This window comes from Colletotrichum jinshuiense, chromosome 6, assembly GCF_051148585.1.
Source record: "Colletotrichum jinshuiense chromosome 6, complete sequence".
Lineage (NCBI taxonomy): Eukaryota > Fungi > Ascomycota > Sordariomycetes > Glomerellales > Glomerellaceae > Colletotrichum > Colletotrichum jinshuiense.
The window spans coordinates 1794951-1817106 of record NC_139313.1 but is presented as its reverse complement, the minus strand read 5'-3'; the positions used below and the strand labels follow the sequence as shown (position 1 = coordinate 1817106).

At 57.1% G+C, this 22156-nt stretch overlaps 7 protein-coding genes across 7 annotated transcripts; 3 read left to right on the top strand and 4 right to left on the bottom strand.

The window, feature by feature from the left end:
- Positions 1-4509: 4509 nt before the first annotated feature.
- On the bottom strand, positions 4510-5550 carry EsH8_VI_000471 (uncharacterized protein; the record flags this gene model as incomplete). The annotated part of the gene is made up of 1 exon (XM_083271724.1): positions 4510-5550. The coding sequence occupies one exon, from the start codon at positions 5548-5550 to the stop codon at positions 4510-4512; it is 1041 nt and encodes a 346-aa protein (XP_083126898.1).
- A 624-nt stretch (positions 5551-6174) lies between these two features.
- EsH8_VI_000470 (mitochondrial chaperone BCS1) lies at positions 6175-7590 on the bottom strand (the record flags this gene model as incomplete). Its single annotated transcript, XM_083271723.1, has 1 exon — positions 6175-7590. One exon carries the CDS (start codon positions 7588-7590, stop codon positions 6175-6177), a length of 1416 nt encoding a protein of 471 aa, XP_083126897.1.
- Positions 7591-8666: 1076 nt separating this feature from the next.
- On the top strand, positions 8667-10363 carry EsH8_VI_000469 (major facilitator superfamily domain-containing protein; the record flags this gene model as incomplete). Its single annotated transcript, XM_083271722.1, has 4 exons — positions 8667-8926; positions 8980-9363; positions 9413-10164; positions 10224-10363. 4 exons carry the CDS (start codon positions 8667-8669, stop codon positions 10361-10363), a joined length of 1536 nt encoding a protein of 511 aa, XP_083126896.1.
- Positions 10364-11806: 1443 nt separating this feature from the next.
- Positions 11807-13203, top strand: EsH8_VI_000468 (uncharacterized protein; the record flags this gene model as incomplete). The annotated part of the gene is made up of 2 exons (XM_083271721.1): positions 11807-12349; positions 12406-13203. The coding sequence occupies 2 exons, from the start codon at positions 11807-11809 to the stop codon at positions 13201-13203; spliced, it is 1341 nt and encodes a 446-aa protein (XP_083126895.1).
- A 1218-nt stretch (positions 13204-14421) lies between these two features.
- On the bottom strand, positions 14422-15759 carry EsH8_VI_000467 (Zn(II)2Cys6 transcription factor domain-containing protein; the record flags this gene model as incomplete). Its single annotated transcript, XM_083271720.1, has 1 exon — positions 14422-15759. One exon carries the CDS (start codon positions 15757-15759, stop codon positions 14422-14424), a length of 1338 nt encoding a protein of 445 aa, XP_083126894.1.
- A 2071-nt stretch (positions 15760-17830) lies between these two features.
- Positions 17831-18579, bottom strand: EsH8_VI_000466 (uncharacterized protein; the record flags this gene model as incomplete). The annotated part of the gene is made up of 2 exons (XM_083271719.1): positions 17831-17926; positions 17983-18579. 2 exons carry the CDS (start codon positions 18577-18579, stop codon positions 17831-17833), a joined length of 693 nt encoding a protein of 230 aa, XP_083126893.1.
- Positions 18580-19512: 933 nt separating this feature from the next.
- On the top strand, positions 19513-20501 carry EsH8_VI_000465 (RTA1 domain-containing protein; the record flags this gene model as incomplete). The annotated part of the gene is made up of 3 exons (XM_083271718.1): positions 19513-19684; positions 19757-20005; positions 20059-20501. The coding sequence occupies 3 exons, from the start codon at positions 19513-19515 to the stop codon at positions 20499-20501; spliced, it is 864 nt and encodes a 287-aa protein (XP_083126892.1).
- Between the last annotated feature and the right edge of the window lie 1655 nt (positions 20502-22156).

Below are 22156 nucleotides of genomic sequence, written 5' to 3'. Positions count from 1 at the left end.
TCAAGCCTTGCGACCCATTACGCCTTGATAAGGTCAACAATCGACCCCTCTGGATAATATTCAGACATGCTGTGGCATTATTCCACAAAAGTTGTACATAAATTATTAGACTGCAATATCACAGACAAAATGTTCGGTATCGGACTTTTCACCACTCATTTTTACTAGTCTCACTGTTCTAATGAGAAACTAACACAACAGGATTATGTGCCACGGCCCTTCGTTCGCTTGTTTGTTATCGCCTTTGTTAGGTCCAATATGTAGAAAGGTATGGCCTTCATCATTACGCGATGCTTGAATCCATTTTCCAGAACTATGGGTAGGAAGAATTCGAGGGAGATCCATCGAAGATATTAGAGGAACTTGGATGGACATTGCTTGCTGATCGGACTAGGATTTACCCATAAGTGTCCTCGAAAGGGGCAAAAACGGGCTTACGAGAATGCAGCATTAGGGTATTTCCATATCTTCACAGTGAAATGTGATTCCCAATTTAATATCTTGTTAGGTGACATACACCGAAGCTCCTCGAGGGGTGTTTGACAAGTTGTGTCGCATTTTTGAGATTGGTTTGGCTGCCTCACTCCCAGTTGGGAAAGCAGCTTTCAACTGCACTGATTTTGCCTTCAGCACTCCTCTTCGTTTTTATTTCGGTGATAAATGAGTGAGTTTGTCAAAACCAGTACTGATTCATTGCATACCCAGGTACGAGGTAGTGACATGCCTTTATCTCGGCCTCAAGAGACGTCTTCGCTTCTCCCAAAATGTGAGCCAAATTTCGAGCAAGGGTCAACGCAAGGCCAGGCTTTCTCCGAGTAAAAATGGCGGCGTCGCCCACTTAGTGAACATATTGATAGTTGAAATCAGCCTGGGTACGAAGGCTTCTGGCCGGGGTAAGCACAGGCTTATCCATTAAGAGTGCCCGGTCAAATAATTGGCGCTTATAATCTCAGGCAACGCATGCATATGTGCTGCGATGGACTTGGCCGCCACTCACAGCCTTACAAGCAGCGGTGGCAGTGGTGCAGGTCTGATGATGCGCCACAAGCACAGCCGTCTATTTTGCGAGAGGCCATTTGCCAGCCTGCCTACCGTTACATTCTATTGCCGCCATGGGAATCCTTAGGGATCTTCATGCGTATCAAGATGGTGTGCAAGGCATACGATATCAAAAACTTGCATATTTTCTCAGCCCAGTTGCATCCTATATGTGACAATTGGATCCAGGGCCCGTCTTGGCGATGTCGTGGGCAATCGCGAGTGGGCAATACGAGGCGTCGCTACGCACGATGCGGTCAGCAGGCTTGCGCTGCGTTTATCTATTTAAGCTCTACAGCCACTGAGTGCGCCGTATAAAATAGCGTGAACCCTACCTTATTGTCCTGATTGCTTATTTCTTGTGGTTGTCTCCAAGGCCTTCAGACCAAGTGCAAAATTGCAACATCACAACACCATTCCCTTCTGATCTGCAACCTATACCACACGCAATGGCTTCGCGTACAAATTCGTAAGTCTTGAGGCACAGGCCGTTCTTGATAGACAAAACCACTTACGCTTCCGGATAAGCATCTTTAGTTACACCAGCGACTCCACCGCAGCTACCTACAATGACTTGGAGTGCGAATGGTGCGACGGTGACGGACTTGGACGAGATGTATGCGGTGTATGTGCCGGAGCTGGGGTTCTCATAGGGCCAACGACTGTCTACCGAACCGAGTGTTCCAACTGCAGTACTTGGACAGACGACGACCGCGAGGATTATGCCTGCACGGAATGCGGCAATATGGGCTATCTCGAACAAGAGGTGCCAAACAACGTGCGGTGCAACGGTTGTGATGGAGCCACTCTAGTCCTCACGGGTGGGACTCAGTGCACCCATTGCGGCACTCATGCTGTTAGTATTTCCCTTCAGTATCTGGTTAAACTGCCTTTTTCTAGAGTGCTGAGAGCAAAACTAACCAAGTTATCTTCACTTGATAGGGCTAATCGTCTAAATACTAACACGTTGGCACCCGGGGACCATCGGCAATAGTACATAGCTAACCCCCGTATGAAGGAGCACCAGATGGCGCAGCGGGGCTAGAGAGGGTATATTAGAATGCTAGTCGTATATTTTCTTACATGCAATCATTGAACTCTGTCATGTGGTACTGCATGATCTGGCGTACGATTTGACAACTCTTCCGGGTGACATATAGGGAATCAGGCCTAAAGATGAAGATATTTCAATTTGCTAGCACGCTATAGACGTACATGTGTTATGAATATGCCAGAAGAATATGTCAGTCAAGACACAAGTTTTCTTGCTGATCTTGCATGTCTATTACTCATTAGGTCTAGTACATCTAGGTATAACGATATACCAACTTTGAAGCCCGCCCTGTCAATTTCGTAGCTTTGTGTTCATTATTAATGTCTTCGCAGGAGTGGGTAGTTAATATAAATGTATTTAATAACTCTTTGGACCCAAAAAACTTCAAACTAACGCAATACTCTGTGTACAAGTCTCTGAGTCTGACTGGCCCTAGAAGACCCGAGCCACCCGGCTTCAACTCCCTCAACCAACATGAGTAAGCCACGCAGGCTAGTGGTTTCCAGTGTTCTATCATATAGAAACGCCAGGAACAGCTCAGCTATGTCTTCTTACTCCTATCCACGTTTTTCAACTGACACTTCGTTGTCCATGGTGAATGACTTATTCGATGCCGGGAACAGATGTTGTAAACAGTAGCAAAAGGAGACAGCCGGTATATAAATTTCTCTCTTGTCCAGAGCGTGAGACTTATGGCGATATTTGCAGCTGTTGTGAACCAGGAGAACAGTAATAGCACCTGTTGTTTCTGCGGCCTTTGAGGTTCGCAAAACGGACCCACTAGGGGAGGGGAGTCACAGGAATGAGATTTCTACAAGGCAGCAAGCGGACGTGTAGGTTGCTTTGACGAAGGCAGAAATCACGCGACTACGTGGGCCTGGTAGTAAGGTGCGAAGGGGTGTACCCAGGAGCAGATCATGCTGGGGAGGCGGGCCGCAGTGACATTGAAATAATAAACGCGTGGGACGAGACCACGACGAGACCGCGACGAGTAGGAGCGGTAAGCAGCACTTGTAAGCAGTGGGAGGAGGAATGGCAGGGTATCCTGATGGAGGGACAAGGAGAGCGGTAACTGGCCGAGAAGGGGAGACAGTCTAGCGGTAGCGTGACTGCACACATGTGCAGTCAAGCAGAATTATGGGACCGCCATCACGTCTTCAGCCATAATTGTCAGGCCAAACTAACTTTTCAGCTCGGGAGATGTAAATTAACAAGAAATCTTGGTGTCCCGGTATTATTATTAACGCTCAAAAGCTTGAGAAGAATTCGGTACTTCAATCATTAAGCTGCTCGCACATTGTGACCACTGAACTAGTTAGATTTTGTATCTCAGCAGTTCACAATTTATACAATCCATTCTTTCGATATACCCTTTGTACACATCAACCGGCGTTCAACCGCAAGCATCCCGGTTGGCTGGTCTTTACTGCACCTCCGCCGCCAGTTCGAACCATATACCACCAGATTTTGAAGATCCGTATTCTGGCCGTCTTCAGCCAAAACACCATGGTCATCTCAACAGAAGCGATTATAGGCATTGTTGCTGTTTTCGTGGCCCTGCCTCTAACTGCATACAAATTGCTTCCATGGATGCGTAGACTCCTCCACAGGATGCGCCGCAGGAAGGAATACTGTACTGAGCTCCCAGGTAAGCTGTGCTTCAGTCATCTAATTCCATTGAAGTTCTTTGGGTGGCGGAGAGCTTTGATAACGCTTGAAACCCATGTAGGCCCAGTTACTTCTCCCCTGAGTAGGAACATGACCCCCCGGAACGACGGGCCTTACGGGCCTGATATCCCATCGTCGTTAGTGCTACACGACGTTCGTATTGTAAAATATTCGCGAATAGAAGAAACGCATAAGCGCACAGTATTGACTATGGAACGGTCACTATCCCTCGAGTATCCCCAATGTAAGCATAACATCAGGGCAGCACTTTCAACGAAGAACACTGACTTTAGATGTAGGGCCTTCGGAGCGCTAGGACGACAGAATCCCCACCCGGGCCGAGTTGGACGCACGGCGCACGGCGCACTACGGCGTGGGTCCGGCTTTCTCTGCAGCTGTTGGGTAGCACTGGCACACACACATATATATACTTGTGATGGCAGCGGACATGGATATCTTAGCTTTCAGCCACTTAGCAGCGCCCCAATTGCGGCAACCTAGAACACAAATTCACAGCGGGCAATTCCCGGCATTTCTACTGCGCGACGTACTGAATGCACCTCGCGCTGGCTACTTGAGTTTAACTACCAGTCCCGCCCCCAAGGCTGTCATGAATTCAAGATACTGCACGTCGAGCACAGCACAGCCATCCCGATTGTGGTGCTCATTTCATCTTCTTGTTACTATTTTAAAAAGGCGCCGTTCTGGCTCATCCAGAACACCGGCCCGCACTACCCTCCCCGTCCGCCCTAAACCTCGACGCCCCCCAGCACGTCCTCAAAGATTTCAAAGTTGCCCTCGTTCTTGCGGTCGTACACGGCGAACCAGACCTCGCGCCACCAGCCGCCGGCGAACTCGGCCTCGCCCAGCACCTCGAGCCAGCACCGCACGACGGCCTCGGGCGGGTTCCGGAACGCGCCGCACCCCAGCGCGCCCAGCACGAGCAGGCTGTGGCCGCGGCTGGCGGCCATCCGCAGGCAGAGGCGCATCTTGTCCGCCGTCAGCGCCCGGTCGGCGGGCCTGGCGAACTCGTACGCGTCGTCGGCCCCGACCTGGCGCCTCCTGAGCTCGGGCCGGCGGATGGCGGCGACGCTCAGCACGCTCACGACGGGCAGGTCGGCGTGCGCGACGGCCGGGGCGAGCAGGCGGTGGCCGCCGGCCATGTCGCCGCGGACGACGACGACGTCGGGGGTGTAGAGCCCGCCGCGGCGCTTGAGGGGGTAGTGGCGCTTGTGCAGGCCGAGGTACAGCGACGAGCGGTAGCACAGGGCCTCCTCCTGGGCGACGGCGCCCTTCAGCCAGCCGCCGCCGGGGTGGATGTCGGAGGCCATGTTGAGCACGGCGACGCGGCCGCCGTCCGGGCGGCGGGCGGCGAGGTCGATGGCCGCGTTGAGGGTGTCTGCGTTGACGATCCTGATCTTTGCGCGCGGGGCGTGCCGCGGGCACGCCGCGGCCCTCAGCGGCGGGAGGTGGTCCAGGTGCAGGGACTCGGACTTGGAGGCGTTGAGGTGCGGGAGGCCCGCGAGGATGGAGGGGAGGACGGCGCGGGTCTCGGCCGAGACGGAGGCGAGGGAAGGGTTCGAGCGGTCGCCGCCGCGGTTGCGAGAGGATCGCGGTGTGGGGGCGGGCGAGGACGAGGAGGGGCCGGAGGAGGCCGGGGGCGATGCGGACGGTTGTTGGTCGCGTTGTCGCGGTGCGTCCTGGTCCTGGGGTGGTTTGCGTTGCCGGTTGCCGGCGCCGCCACCGCCGCCTGAGAAGGCGAAGTCGAAAAGCGTTGTTTGGCGGGACATGTTTTATTATTATTATTATTGTGTATGTGTGAATGTGTGTATGTGTGATGGTTGGTGGTGCCGACTGGATGAGCTCGGCGAGAAAACCATGCGATGCAGAGTTGGACGGTTGGACGGTGGTAGGGTAGGCAGGCGCAGATGGCTGCCTACAATGCGATTTCCCAAACGAGACGCAACTGTAAGCGTGACCGGCTGTAGTGGGGAAACGGTTGCCAGTGTGTTCCTAGGCCGATGAGAATGATGAATTTCGGTTGCGCCGAGCGAGATTGAATCTCATCGACCAACAAGAAATGATTCGATGTCGCAAGGAAGGTATAGTGCTTATGGTGTCGAACGAACCCAGAGGTGAAAATAAGGTTGGCGATGAGATGAGAGTGAGCCGGGGAACGCAAGGCCTGACCGGGGTGACTCACGTAGCGTGCCGCGCTACTCGTCCCAGCTCACGTGTCGGAGAATACAATGCCTGTCCTTTCATGGGGGGAATGGCATTGGCTTGGGCGTGCACCCGGACATGGGTATCATCTCGGATTGTGTCTATGTAGAATTTTTTTTATACATGTTATTACAGGAAGTGTACAGCTCGAGGCCCGCACGCGGTCAATGTGTTCCCCCTCCCCCCGGTCTTCAGGCGCGCGTCTTGATGGCGCCCTCTGGGATCGCTTCATCCGCCTCAAACTTGCGCGGGATGAGACCCTCGGCCATGTCAATGGCGCCCTGCATGTCGTTCTTGTTGAACAGGAACAGGCCCTGGATGGCCGCCGTGCTGGTGAACCTGTTGGCCGTCTCGTCCTTGCCGTTGCCGAACAGGCCCAGGTCCTCGAGCCTCTGCAGGAAGCGCTCGCGCCCGGCGCCGTCGGCGTCCACGTCGCCGTAGAAGCGGTCCCACATCTGGCCGGCCTGGTACCGCGTCGCCTCGCCGATGCGCATCATCATGTCGACGCGCCCGGGGCGGATCAGCGCGGGGTCGAGGCGCTCGATGTGGTTCGTCGTCAGGAACGCGATGCGCTCCTCGCCGGCGGCCAGGCCGTCCAGCGCGTTGAGCAGGCCGGAGAAGGTGACGCTGGCGCCGCTGTACCCGTCGGCGTCGCGCTGGCGGCGGTTGACAAAGGCCGAGTCGGCGTCCTCCAGCAGGAGGATGCTCCGGCGGGGGAGCTTCGTCAGCAGGTACGCCAGCTTGTCGTCCGTCATGCCCATCTCGCTGAGGTTGACCATGGCCACGCTGAAGTCCAGCTCGCCGGCGAGGGACTGGATGAAGGAGCTCTTGCCGCTGCCGGGGGGCCCGAACAGGAGGTACCCGCGCCGGTAGGGGATGCCGCGGTCGACGTACCACTGCTGGCGGCCGAGGAAGTCCCGCACGTCGTCCACGATGCCCTCCTTGACGCCCTCGTCCAGTATCACCGAGCCGAGGGGCCGCTTCTTCCGGGGGTCGCCGAGCGGCGCCCACTCCATCCCCCTCGCCGAGTAGACGATCGTCTTGCCCTCGTTCGCCTTGGCCGCAAGCTTGTGCGCCTCGCCGAACACGTCCTCGAAGATGTGCCGGTGCGCCCACAGCGTCGTCAGCTGGACGATCTCGTGCGGCTCGCCCGTGTTCATGTTGGCCGTGTTGTGCTTCTCGCGGTTGACGGCGATGTAGGCGTTCTTATGCTTGACGATGTGGCGCCCGTAGCCGGGCTGCAGGAAGAAGTGCGCGTTGGACGGGCTGGTGGCGCCGCGGAGGGTCGAGGTGGTGGTCGAGACGGACAGGTTGTGGATGCGGGTGATGCGCGAGGCCAGGAAGCCCGTGGCCTCGCGCGGCTGCGACAGCCACGCGAGGATCCACGGGTACGCCGGGTCCTGCTTGCTGATCTCGACGTTGACGAGCAGGCGGCGGCGGGCGGCGCCCGCGGCGACGACGACGCCCTTGCGGCCGAAGGCGGCGACGGCGCCCAGGCTGGCGAGGCCGATGCCGCCCGCGAACAGGGGGTTGTTGAAGAGCGCGTCGAGGCTGAGCACCGAGGCCGCCGCGGACGCTGTCGATGCTGTCGGCGCGGTCGATGACATTACGGGCTGCGGTTGTGGTGGCTCCGGGCTAGTCGCATCGTGTGCGATGGATGGCCAAGCGGGTTTCCTCCCAGCGGGTTGACGAATTTTTGGGAGCTGTGGCAGGGATGACGAAACGCCTGAGGGAAAATCCCCGGTCGCGCCGATCCAGGGCGGGTGGGCCGCCGCCCGGCCCACCCCAGCTGTGCTGGACGGAACTGAACGGAACCCTGTCCGCAATCCCGTTGTTTTCCTCTTCGGTCGACAATTGAAGGCAGGTCTGACTGCTTTTTCATTTCTTGCTCGTCCGAGTAATGCGTACGGATGTCCAGGACGCAGTTTTTACATAAAAATGGTTCTACAGCCATTCCAGGGTCCTTGAGAGGGGATTCAAGTGTACCGTGCGTAATGCAAGCTCTCTCTGGTGCCGAGACGTCGGCACTCAGACCGAACCCCCCGCCGTCGAGAATCCAGAGTCATGTTAATCTCCCAGTGGCATCAGAACCAGTCAGTGCCTCGGGGAGAGCCGTTCGACATCCCGCCTTGGCGCCTCGGGATGGGATCGTCCTTCAATGACGCCGATTCTTCGACTGGCTGCGTTCCTAGGAGGGGGGCAAGGACCGAGGCGGGAGGGGGATGTCAATGGCATTTCCTTGCTCCATCACCTTGTTGGCTCTGCCGTAACCGAGCAGCGGCAGTCTTAGTTTGAGACAGGCCCGGCCGATGGCGTCAGACGGCTTGTCCAGGAGAGACACGGCGAAGATCTTATCTGCACCTTCACAGGCTTCGCAATGGGAACCGGCGCTACCAAGGTGTCTCTTGCGATCGTCATTTGTGCATGCAACATGATCAAGCAAAGGGCGTGGAATAGTATGGCCGCTTCTGTCGGCATAATACCCGAACGTGACTGGTGCACCCGCGGCTCGCCGTCGAAATATATCCATCGCCTAGCCGGATTATTAATCATCGTTGAGCTAGAGTAATCGTCGGCCTCGAGCCAAAGGGCGTACTACGCCCTTTGGCAGTCATAGATGTGATAAAGTTCCCCGTCAATCTTAGCGAAAGGGTAAATCCTCTACTTCAGGGCCACCAGGACCATGGTTTCACACACAAGTCCTCGCTCCTCGCAAGAGACACGGACGCAAAATGGTAGCGACGAGCAACTCCAAGGAGACCGCGAAAAGCAGGAAGTATTGTCCAACAACCCGCAGCCCTCGCAGCCCTCGCAGGCAGACAACAGCCATGGACAGGCCAGGGCGGAGTGGAACTGGGACGCAGACCCTCACAATCCCATGAACTGGGAATCGCATTACAAGGTCAAGCAGATTGTGATGCTTTCTATGGCCGCCTTTACCGCGTGAGCTCCTACCGTTCCCCAGGTCGACAGGGGAGATGCTCACAGCCGAACAGATCCATCGGGACGTCCCTCGTCAGTCCCGCGCGCGCTCAAATCATGGACGAGTTTGGCGTTACCGCGACGCAGGCCATTCTCCCGCTGTCCATGTACGTTTTTGCCCTCGGCCTCGGCCCCGTTGTCGGCGGCCCTTTGTCGGAAACCGTGGGCAGGTATCCCGTCTACCTCGCGAGCCTTCCCCTGGGCGGCCTCTTCACGCTCGGCGTGGGCTTCTGCCACAACTTCGCCGGGATCTGCATCTTGCGGTTCTTGGCAGGCTTCTGTTTGTCGCCCAGCCTGGCCATCGGTTCCGGCACCATCAACGACACGTATCGGCCTTCGCAGCGCGCGCTGCCCTCCACCGCGTACATCCTCATGCCGTTCCTCGGTCCAGGGTTCGGGTAGGTCGTTGCCGTCCTCGGGGAGATGCAGCCGCTGACTCTTTCCAAGGCCCGTGATAGGGTCCTTTGTTGTGAACCGCAAGGGTTGGCGTTGGACGCAGTGGACGCTGATATTCTTCATCGTCGCATCCATGATAGCCACCATATTCGCCAGGGAAACCTACCACACCGTGCTCAAGCGCCGCGGCGCCGCGCAGCTCGGCCTGCCTGTCGAGCCGCGACCGCCAGCGGGCGAGCGGGTCAAAGAGTTTGTCACCATCGCCCTCACGCGCCCGATCCGGATGATGTTCACCGAGCCCATCGTCTCCTTCATCTGCCTGTACGTGGCCTGCGAGTTCGCGACGCTCTTTTCCTTCTTCGCGGCGCTGCCGTACGTGTTCGGCACGGTGTACGGCTTCAGCATCGAACAGCAGGGCCTGGTCTTCATCTCCATCACCGTGGGCTGCGTGCTGGGGTCCCTCACCGTCGTCCTCTGCAACGCCGTGCTCTACCTCCCGCAGACGAAAAAGTTCCCGCCGAACCGCACGCCCCCGGAGTACCGGCTGTACCCGGCCATGATCGGCAGCATCGGGCTCCCACTGGGGCTGTTCTGGTTCAGCTGGACGGCGAGGGCGGAGATCTCGTGGGCGAGCCCCGTCGTCGCCATCGTGCCGTTCGCCTGGGGGAACATTTGCCTGTTCATCAGCACCATCCAGTACCTCGTCGACGTGTACAAGGGGACGACCGTCGCGAGCGCCGCGAGCGCAAACAGCCTGGCGCGATACGTCCTGGCGGGCGCGTTCCCGTTGTTCATTGTCCAGAGTAAGTGTCGCCAAATTTGCAGGACGGGGAGAGCGACAGTGCTGACATGTCCGCGTTAGTGTATCGCCGTCTGGGAACCGGGTGGGCCAGCAGCTTGCTGGGGTTTATTTCTCTGGTATTGATGCCGGTGCCGTGGGCGTTCTTCAAATACGGAAAAGCCATCAGGAAAAGGAGCAATTTCGATACGGTGTCGACGTGAAGGGGGGTCGGCCAACCATGGATGTGTATGTGTGTGTGTGTTGGCGCTTTCAGGATGTAACCCGATGCCCCCCCGCTTGAGGAAAAAAAAAAGGGGGGGAAAAGAAACCCGCTCCATGGAAGAGAACAGCGGGGCAAGGCGTGCAAAGACACCCATCTCGTGGGGATGCGACGATGAAATAGAGTCGAGTAAACAAATTAATGCAATACATGATCATGAAACCCTGCCAGAATCAAACGTCGGAGACGGCGACAAAGCTCGGGTGGCGCCGAAGGTGCGGATCGCGGGCGTGGAGCTCGTCCAGCCGGGGAAGCGTCGGATCGCACCAATGCAACTGGATCGTCCCGAATATGGGGCTTGGGGGTTGAGAGGTGGGACTGCCACAGGGGTCAACAGGGTTCAGAAGAACCTCAGCGGTCCAAGTGACAAGGACCAAAAAAAAACAGAGGGGCACGCGCAGGAGGAGGGGAAACGGTCTTGTCATCTTGCAGCTCCTTCGGGAGCAAAAGAGAGAGAGAGAGGGACAGAGGGAGGGGTTGCGGTGTTTTCGACCCGACATGGGGATGTGAGACGTACATTTTCCTCGGCCGCGGCTGTGCCGGGTCGACGCTTTTCTGGGCGTCCAGGGCACCCAGGAGAGCGGCGCGCCCACGGCAGTGCGGCACTCAATCTTACGGATATGGCGACGCTCAGTGGGGGAAAGTGAGGCACTATAGCAAAATCAAAATGTCTTGGTGATTCTTGGCTGCCCCGGGTGCTGGGCTCAGGTACACACACACACTCACCACACACACACACTTCGCCCGCCCAATTACGAAACGCCATGCACTTGGCCAGTGGCGCGGCCTAGAGAGGCTTGGCGTGCGCGTTCTTTTTCTCTTTTCCCGTCATTTTTCGTCTCATTCCTTCCTGTCAGGGCCAAGCCTAAGCCTAAGCATGGCTGACCTGTTCAAACCCGGCCAATTTTCTCACCTCGCTCCGACGACACACCTCTTGGGTTTCATCACCTTGCCTCACCCTCATGATGCCGCAGGTCTCGACATCGCGATAGCTTCATCCGCCGCCGCCACCAGCACCGGCCGACTGCCATCCGTTTAGACCACCCAATCGCACGATCCGTGTTTGTTTGTTTGGTACTGCACCAGACGCTCGTTCGAGCCAAGCGTGACGTCCCGCTTACGTCACGCCTCCCTCCCTGGCAAACACGATTCTGCCGTCCGATCTGGTTCCTGCGCGACCTGCGCAACACGCCCCATTGCAGTCAAGGTTGGGGTCGTTTTGCTTGTCTTGGCTTGGCCGGCTCTGCTGCATGCAGCTCTGAACTGCAGCACGCCGAACCTACCCGACCGTTGGGGATGAGGACCACCGCCGCCTCGTGACAACCTCACCACACCATCTCCCCCTCACCTCGGGCCGCAGCACACCAATCACAGCGAGCGAGCCATGATCCTTCCCTCCCCGCGCATCAAGCGCCTGGTCGTTCTCGTGTTCTTCTCCTTACTGGTGGGCAGCACCATCCTGTTCCTCATCCTGCCCTACAACAACGCATTCGTCCTCGCCCTGCGCTTCAACGTCGCCAGCCTGCGCAACTGGCTGCGCGGCTCGGGCACCGACAAGGACGCCTGGCTGTACGAGCCGGCCAGGTACCCCATCGACTTCCGCACCGATGTCGGCCTTCTCATCAAGACGGGCTACGGCACCCGCCACCGCCTCGCCGCCCAGCTCGAGGCCTTTGACCTCACCGCCGAGGACGCCGACGCCTTTGTGGTCGTCGGCGACTGGACGCCGCCCGGGAACGGGACCCTCGCGGGCGTCGAGGTCCACGACGCCGTGGGCGGCGTCATGGCCATGCCCGAGATGAGGTCCCACCAGGACGCGCCCAAGTTCAAGGAGTACCTGTCCCTCAAGGAGGCCGTCGGCAGGGGCGACGACGCGAAGGCGACCGAGATTGGCAAGAGTTTCGGGTGGGATCTGGATGCGCTCAAGGTCCGTCTTCTTTCTTGCCCCCGCACCGCACCGCACCGCCGCTGACAAAGAGACAGTTCATCTGGGGGCTCGAGTTCGTGTACGAGAGGCTCCCGCAAAAGAAGTGGTACGTCATCCTCGACGACGACACGTACCTGGTCAAGTCGTCGCTGCGCCTGCTGCTGACGCACTGGGACTCGGACGCGCCGCAGTACATCGGCAACGCCGTGGGCGACTTCAAGGGCCGCTTCGCGCACGGCGGGTCGGCCGTGGTCATCTCGCACGAGGCGGCGGCGCAGCTGCTCTCCCGGCGCGACATCGTCGCCGACGCCCAGGAGCACTCGCTCGAGGAGACGTGGGGCGACAAGCTCATCGCCACGGCCTTCCAGCGCGTCGGCGTCTACCTGGACGAGCGGTACAGCCACTTCTTCAACGGCGAGCGGCCCGGCATCTCCAAGATCATGGCAGACCGGTACTGCTCGCCGCTCGTATCGTTCCACGGCGTGGCGGACCCCGCCGAGATGACGCGGGTCGGGCGCGCGTTCCGCGACGAGAAGAGCCCCGTCTTCTGGGGCCAGCTGTGGGAGATTTACGGCGCGCCGTCCGTCGCCGAGTTCAGGCGGCTCCCCGTCCGGGCCGGGCGGGACTACGTCGGCAGGACCGACGAGCGGTCCAGGGTGTCGCTGTCGGCGGCAACCGCGGCCGCGTGCCTGGGGCAGTGCGAGCGCCTCGGGAGCAAGTGCCTGGCGTGGACCTGGGTCGAGGCGAGCGCGGAGTGCCGGATGAGCCCCTGGATGATCCTCGGCGACAAGGCCGACGGGCACTTCTCGGGGGTCAACGTCGGGGAGCTCGAGAAGCTGCACGAGAGCTGCTGAGGGCAGGGCGGAGAGACGCGGAATGGCGGACGTGAACCATGATGATACCCGAGATGACACAGGCGTTGGATTACATATCAGGGGGGATTCATTTACGAGGGCACGTGTCCCATAATTTTCTTTCGGGTGCAGGGGTTTTCATTATTGGGTCCTGGGAAAGGAACCAGTGTATTATTTTTATCCATCTTGTACAATAGAAAAATCCTAGATGCGACTGTTGGATTCTAGAAGTCGCGACGTCCCCGATGCACCCCGACAGGCGTGATGCTTCTCGCTTGTTCGCATCCCCGTGGGGAGCGCGCGCGCACTCTCTCGGACCGCGGCCACGGTCGGGCGGGGCGAAGCTCGGGCCCGGTTGAGTACCGAGCCGGCATTTATTAGTGTATCCGTACGGAGTACTTGTCTGCCGTCCCCTGCTCGGAAGGGGTCTTAAGATAATATGGGGTTACTTATACAACCAACAGCCCTTGGGCAGCTTCGTTGAGCCATGGTTTTTGGTTGTATAGAGAAATGCAGGCTTAATGCGCTATAGTTGTGACGGAATAGCCATTTCCGCCGTCATGTTGCCAACTCTCCTTTCCCTTTTGGCTAATACGATTTACTCCCCCCTCTCACCGAACGGATCCGGCAGAACTCGGTGCCGCCGTCAAGCTACCAGAGCCTCTACGTCTTGAATTATTCGGATCATCCCCGGGCCTTGCAGGCCAGGCAGCGGCCGCGGCGGAGCACTTGCCCTCTGCAGACGGGGCCGGCGCAAATCACACGCCAGCACCAACATGAGATTCGATGCATGGTTCCAGGGCGTCTGCAGCAACTTGAGATTATGGTTCTGTTTCTTTACCGACTTGGACCGCTTGGGCGGGTCAAGAGACAGGTGCGCGCAGGGTCGCCGGCCGGCCAGGTGCAAACACACACCCAGCGGTGGGCAGTGATTGGAATCACAGCCGAACGACGAGAGGCCGACGAGGTTGCCCGTGGTACCATCGGCGGCGGTCCCGCCGGTGCAGACCGGAGAAGGGGGCTCGACCGTGGACGACGGAGGGGTCGTGACGGTCCCCGTCTTCGTCGCTGATGTCGTGGTTGTCGAAGAAACCGGCGCCGGCGTCGCAGTCGCCCTCCATGCTGCAACGGTCGTCCCGTTTGCCAGCGCACTGCCGCACGCGACGTCTTAAGACTCATTGCTCCTACACTTACGCAGGAGGTGTCGGGTTTTCCCTTTCAGCCCGAATGCTGCTGCTGGTCCTCGAGCACAGAGATGGGGAACGCGAGCCACTCCGACCAGTAGTCGCCAAGGTGCGCCGAGATGGACCGGATCATGAACTGGCCCGCGTCGCCGAACGCCCAGTAGCCGCGGCACCAGTGCAGGAGGACGGCATAGTAGGCGAGGACGACGAGCGCCTCCGGGCGGCGCTGCCTGAGCACGTCGATGAAGCCGGTGGTGATGTGCACCCCGAAGGACACAACGGAGGAGGACGACTGGCTGCCCCGTTCGGCGATGCTGCGGTATATGCCGAATGAATTGGCGAGGACGTCGGCAGCGGCTCGGCAGGCCTCGAGTGAGGCCGGGCCCAGATCGGCCTGGTCCAGCATACGGTGGAGGACGGCGGCCTCGGCGGCCTGGGCGTGGGGCTGCCTGGACTCCAGAAAGTCCAAAAGGTCTTTGGCGCCGGACTGCCTGATGATGTGCCACGAGGGGCCGATGACGGCACTGGCGCCGCGGTGGATGCTGAGGTACCACGCAAACTGGTCGAGGAAGGCGTTGAAGTCGTCGCGGTTGCTGCGGAGGGTATCGCACAGGACCTGGCTGCCGACGGTGGAGGCGAAGAGGAACATGGGTATGCACGTGTCCTCCGAGACGCCCTCCTTGGCCTCGTTGAATAGCACGAGGCTGCGCGTCTGGAGCTGGGTGGCTTGGTGGCGGTAGTGGTCGGCGCGCGAGGGGGTTATCTCGGCCAGGTGCATCGCTGCGTGGGCCAGCATGATGTCCATGAGGTAAGGGGCGGTCAGGGCCACTTCCATGCTCATGTCCACTATAGGTTTCATGAACTCGTCGCCGGGGGCGACCAAAGCCGGCATGGCGGTGAGGAAGTGGCGGAAGAGACGCAGGTGCTCGAGCGTGAAGAACTGCCCGTCGGCGGGGTAGACGACCTCGTTGGTGTCGCCGGTGCGCATGACGAAGTCGTTGACGACGGCGGTGACGGACGGCGAGGAGGCCGAGGCCGGGTTGCCGCCCACGGTGGCATTGCTGCTCGGGCCGGCCGGGCTGTCGCCGCCGGCCACGAGCGCTGGCTTGTCCGGGACGGCTGGCCGGGGGCGCGCCGGGAGGGAGTCGAGGTAGGAGCAGTACCGCTCCACCGTTGCGCAGTTCACGCATGCCGGGCGTCTCTCGTCGCACCTGACGTGGCGCCTCTTGCACTCTTTGCACCCGTTCCGAGACTTTCTGTGTGACCGGCGAAGCTTGCCGTCACCCGCTCCAGCTCCTGAGGTGCCGCTGCCGTCGTCCTCGTTGGCCGAGTTGGCCCAGGCCGGGGAGTGGTTACGCGTTTGCGGCGTCATCCTCCTGCGTCGTGTTGCCCGGGAAGCCAAGGAACAAGCCAACGAGCAGTCCGTGGTTAGACATGAGGTATCGAGGCCACCAGATGACAAGCGGGGGCTGTGCGGTGCGAGCGACGATGCGGTTCTTTTAAGCTGGGGATGCGAGTTGGTGATTCAAAGACAACGAAAACAAGAGTGACGGGGACCTTCAGCCTTTTTTTGGCGGGGAAATGAAATAGGGATGCTTGGTGGCGGAGGCACTTTTCGTACAGGCGACTCGGCAGATACCGTTGCGGTGCAGAAATCCCTGTCGCGGCGGTGTCAGCGGGACTTAGACTAGTGTTTTAACCGCGACCTGAAGAGGGTCGATTGACATTGCAGAGGCCACTTTGAGTCGCAATGCACCGAGGATGGCCCCATGAAATGGCCAAACTCCGCCGCAGCCCATGCGTCCTTCTTAAAAAAGCCCGAGTCGCACAACCTCCAGTCCCAATATCCTTGATTTGCTGAACTCCCGCAAGCTACTATCGTCAGCCAATAACAAACACGAGGAACCCGATCCCGCCGGAATCCTTCCGTGCTGCAATCACCTCAGCGTCCACGCTTTCTTATGACGGATATCAGCCAGAAGATATTAGATAGTACGATCTGGATAACAAGACCCGCTACAATGAGGTTTTATCCCATCTTCCAGTTGCTGTCCTTCACTGGTAAGGCTGGCTGGCGCCGCTCGCCTGGACAAGGAAGAGGGAGCAGTTGCCGGTGATAAAGATACACGTGAGCCGGTCAACGTGGGTGACCGAAAACGACTCGCCGTGGGGCGCGGTGAATAGTTCTTGACGGCGTTGTGTGAACTGAGGCCGCGAATAGGGCTGGGGCAACGAGGATGGTGAGCTCTGCATTATAGGGGCCGGCCTCCCACCAGGTTCGACTTGGTACCAGAGATGATGTCCGTTGTACAATCGAAGTTCTGGTACTGTGGATGGTTTTGGATGGATTCGACGGCCTATCGTGTTGCTCTGTTTGTTCCCTGGGTCTCTGGTCGACGATTTCCAATCAGTTGTTGATGATTCACGGTGCTCCTCCGTCCGCATTGCATCCGAATTCGCCAAGGCACAAGGGCTTGAATGCAGCCATCTTTATAGAGAAATTCCTGGATTCTGGAGGGAGCCGGCCCCGTCCGTGACACCGGATGCATAATCCCAAGATTTTGTCCCCCATGTCCACATACGCGTTTTCCCTGCCAAGCAGCGGGAAAGCTCCAGGGAGCCATTGAAGCCCGTCCCGGCTCCCCATGTGGCCCTATACATGGAACGAACCGTCTCTCATTGGTCTTTTCTGGTTCCCCTACTACCCTATTGGGTGGATCTCGCCGATTTATGTTCTGGGCTGTAGATCGTGGCTTGGCCCTTACGCGTATTTGCAATGAGAAGTTATGGCGGCAAGCGTGTGACTCAATCCAGCTCTTTATCAGCCTGACCCAACAAACATAGGGTCGGCAAGGATTCTCTGATGGAGGCTTGCGCTGCCAGCGGAATTTTATGAGAATCCCCAACCACCGGCACGAAACAAAATATACCCTGCCTGGCCATCGACTAAAAAGGAGCCTCATGTCTTCGATACCAACTATAATCCCGACCGCTACTATGGTGTTCCACAGGTATGCCGGGGTTGTGCTGCTGCCGCCTCCAAATCTGTTGCCACTGCATGAAACGCTTATTAGCCATCAGAGAATGCTCCTCAGGGCGACAACTCTGTGACTTATTACTCGGAACAGGTTTCTTGGGGGCATTGCAACATAATGGTGACAAAAGAGGCATCAATATGCAGCAACCTACAAGATTCTGCTGTCTTTATGCCCACTATATTTATACTTATTGGGTATCAAATCGCAATGTCTTCATTTTCATTACGCCTGTCTGCTTTAATGTAGTCTACGCACCAGCAAGTCAACTCGCGCCAGGTTGGAGGAAGGTATTTCAGGATTGCGTCGATGAGATGACTTCCCCAATCTCTCATGAACCAAAACTCAGATCCCGCAACGTGAAGAACGGTACAATAATGCGCGAGCACAACTAGAGAAGCCGGATGTTTAGCACGGAGCAAGGTCATGAATCCATCTGCAAGGACCATTGGCCAAGACAAAGCAACGTTCAACTCCGGAGTCGCGGCCGACGCTCTTCCGACGCTGTCCCGTAAACTCGAAATTGCGCGCCCAACGAGGTCCGCGATTTCGGGACTCACCCCTCGCTTGTCCAGTCCATCGACGACGTCCGGGACTTTCTCTAGCAACAATCCGAGTGTCTTGCTACCACCGGAATAGGGACTGCATTGCATGAACTCTCTTAATACCCCATGCCGCACATTTTCCTTGGCCGAGCTGAGAACGCTGCTGACCCCTCGGATCAGAGTAAAGTTCTCCAATATGTCATCCACCCCCGGCCGCAGAGGGCTGTGCAACGCCGGGCTCGACGCGGCGAATGCGCCGATGAGCACCAGCGACGCTGCAGCGAAGAGCGCGTGGCAGTTTTGCGGAGTCACACGAGAAATCTCGGCCTGGACTCCGCGAATCGAGTGGTGCTGGTGCTGGAGTGCCAGGGCAAGGTTCTCCTGGCGCCGCGTAGGCTCGAGGCTCGAAAGATGGAACGCGGAGACGGCGAGAATCTGGTGCATGAGAAAAGGGTATTCGACGGCTACCTTCGGGACCTTGTCTCTCCATGTATGCAGGTTGGCCCCGGGCAGGGTCGCAGAGGTCGACGACGTATAGTGGTTCATCAGGCCAAGATCCACCGCCCAACTAGATGGCTCTTCGGGTGCTGCTTCGACGGCGGACCCAGCCATCGAGGAGGGCGGTGTTGTTGATGCAACTCCGTATACAGTGCTGATGAAGGTAAGGTTTGACAGATTGCTCGACTGGCTTTCCGAGCTTGGATCCGAACAGATCTGCCCAGCGGACAAAACTCTTTCGTAAACGAAGAATGGGGCCAGGCTGCAGCATATTTGCTGCCTCGCACAAGCGCCACACGGCCGTTTTTCGTCACACTATAGCGGAATCAGCTCGTATAACTTTTCTTCAACAGATCAAATAAACATGGCGAGCTTTATGAAGTTGCCGCCTTGACGCACCTTGACCTTCCTTTGCTTACAGTTTGAACAGCCGTTACGAGACTTCTTGTGCCCAATTCGTGCCATGCTGAAGATCCAATTCAAATCTGTGCTGGAATGGCCAAGGTGCGATTCGATTCGGGGGGTCCGCTTCGGATTGAGTCCGAAGAGTTATAGTTAAGGAGGAGCTCGAATCCGAAGCCGATCGGACATTTGTATATTTGCTGGGGCTGCGGAGTTTGGTTTGCAAGGGCGGACTTTCTCGGCCACTAGCAGGCTGCCGTGCACGAATAAACACCATGCAAGTATTAACGAAGCAACAGACAGGCCCGGGGGTATCCTGGAACGATCTCTTGACCAAGCTTAACCAGGTCTTGGAAGAGATTAAAATACCAACATCGTCAAGAGCGCAATATGCATAGCCTCAACACCATGCGTGAAGGATACGGAAACATCCTTACCTTGCTAGGAATAAGAAGGACTGAACTGATTCTCAATCGTCTCTGAGTGATGTGTATATAATCATTGACTGTAACGACGTCTCAACTTTCCTGTAGCCGCGTTGTTACTTCTTTCTATAACTATTACAGATCATCAGCCGACATAAAAAGGGCCAATCCGTTCCTTGCTCTTCAAAAACACAAAACCTCGTCGCGCCCATCCCGAACCATGGACTCTCCGACACAGGCTCCAGAAGCATTCGTCTTCTACCATTATGACCCTTCTCTTCCAGCAGCCTGCATATTCATTGCAGTCTTTGGCCTCTCATTTGCGCTGCACTTCTTTCAGCTAATCAAACTACGGGCCTGGTACTTTGTCCCATTTCTGATTGGCTGCTGCTGTAAGATCATTTCTCACTCTTGCCGTCGTCTTCTCCGGAGTCTGCGTTACTGACGTCTGACCTGCTTCACAGTCGAAATCGTAGGTTACATAGGGCGTGCGCTGTCTGCAACCGAGTCCCCAAACTGGACCACGACGTCGTATACCATCCAGAGCCTTACGCTTCTTCTCGGGCCTGCCCTGCTCGCCGCGTCCATTTACATGGTCTTGGGTCGTCTGATTCGGTTCCTCGAAGCCGAACATCTGGCGTTGATCAGAACGAAATGGTTGACAAAGATCTTCGTCCTGGGCGATGTCATTTCATTCGTCACACAAGGAGCTGGTCCGCCGTCCCCGCGCCTGGAAGAACATGGTGAACTCGGCTAACACTGGCAGGAGGCGCGATACTGTCCCGGGCCAAGTCGATGAGCGACGTCGATCTCGGAGAGAACGTCATCATCGCCGGCCTCGCCGTCCAGATTGCCTTCTTTGGCGTCTTCATCGTCGTCATCTATCACTTCCACTTTAGAATCAGCCGGTCGCCCACGGGCCCCTGCAACACGGCCGCCTTGCCCTGGAGGTCGTTCATCTGGGTCCTGTACGGCGCAAGCGTCATGATCATGGTCCGGTCGGTCTTCAGAGTCGCCGAGTACGTCACGGGCAGCGACGGGCCGCTGATGGCAAGCGAGGTGTACATCTATGTCTTCGACGCGGCACTCATGTTTTTGGTCGCCGCCATGTTCAACGTTTTCCACCCCGGGAAGATCATCCAGGTGCAAATGAAGTTCACCGCGGTCTCGGAGAGCAGCATGCCCATCAACCTGCAACCTCTGGCTTAACGCGAGCTGGCCCCTTGGTCCTGACCTGAGTTTCGATCGCGGTTCGACACAGTTCTCGAGCGGGTTCACAGGTCGGCGGATATCAAGGAACACATTTTCTAGGCGGCTTCCTACGATTGTATCCACAAGACTAGGGCATGCAAGATTAAATCTGTCAAGTTCATGTTAACATAGAACGACCCTGGATACAACAAGTTTAATAGAATAGACGTGGCTACAACCGGAGTTTGCGAGAGTCATCTACAGATATAATGTGATATGTTGGAAAGCCAATCAGACTGCTTGTTATTAAAGACAGCCATCGGTGAGATGGCTAGCCACACTTAACTGCCTGTCAAACTTAACTGCTGATTAGGTTGTAGCCAGACTGCCGGAAACTGGCAGACTCGACACTATCGGGTCGTGCAAACAAGACATACCCATTCTCTTGATACTGTGAAACCCGTAATGAAGGCTATGCCCTGTTGCTGAGGGCCTCCAGCCGTCGGACAGAGAGGTCATGCTGATCAATATCGTAACTAGTGACTTCTATTCATCCCGGTTATAGTCAACGGCAACTCAATCGAACCAGACTTCGCGGAATGACCCCTCTTCAAATACCCTTTTCGTTATATTACCAGCCATTAGTGTACAGACTAAATCGCAACTGGAGTGTGCTGCCACCGTTGACCATAGTTGCTGTGAGCTATGCAATCAGATGGGGGGGTTTTCTTTCATTTTCTTTCTCATTATCTGGGCCGGTACAGAATCAAATTTGGTTTAGTCTCTTAAGAGAGACCCTGCGGTGTAACAATGTTGAAGCCAGCCACTGGGACACTGATTCAAGATGCCAGCTGGTCTGAAATCTCGACCTGTGCATGCATTCCAATCGAATCGGGTACCTGACCTGCCGTCCAGCAGATGCCCCTTTGGTACTGACAAGGGACGTATATCACGTTTTGTTCCTTCTTTCTCGAGATTTATTCAAATATGGGGCACAGGATCAATGTGATTACCTACTGTCGGCCTTGGGAGTCCTTTGCGCAACTCAAGAGGCCCACCCAAACAGCCGTCACGCCAGGTGCTGCATACAGGCCCAACCGAGTCTGCCAACTATCGAAGCCAAGAGGTTTGGTAAAAAAATAAAAATAAAAACAAAATCCTTTTCTCTTTTTTTTTGCTTCAAATGGCTCGGATCGGCAAAGATTGCATGCTCGGGAAGTATTGCGGCAAAGCTCAGGTCGCCCTCGGCAGCAAATGCCGATGGCTTGGTGATGACTTGGTCGAAGCCTTTCATGTAGTTGACGCAGCGCTTTGCCGCGTGGACTTAGTCACCATTGCACCCACCCAGCAACAGAGCAACGGAGCAACAGAAGGGCATGTGGCTGACAAAGAGGGCCTGCACATCGACCCCACGAAACGAAACGCTGTAAGCGTGCACAGCGCGACCCACCCCTCCCTCCCTCCCTTCCGATGGCGCCGTCATTGACGATGACGTCTCGTCTTGAGCGCGCGCACGCACTCAGCCACGCTCCATCCCACCATTTATTTTCGCCTCTGCACTCCGAGGTAGCAGACAGACAGCCAGCCGCCAGACAGTCAGAGCCAGGCCAGGAGACGGACACAACTGGTTTGTAGTCTAGTCCACGGACAATTATTGACGTCAACTCATCTTA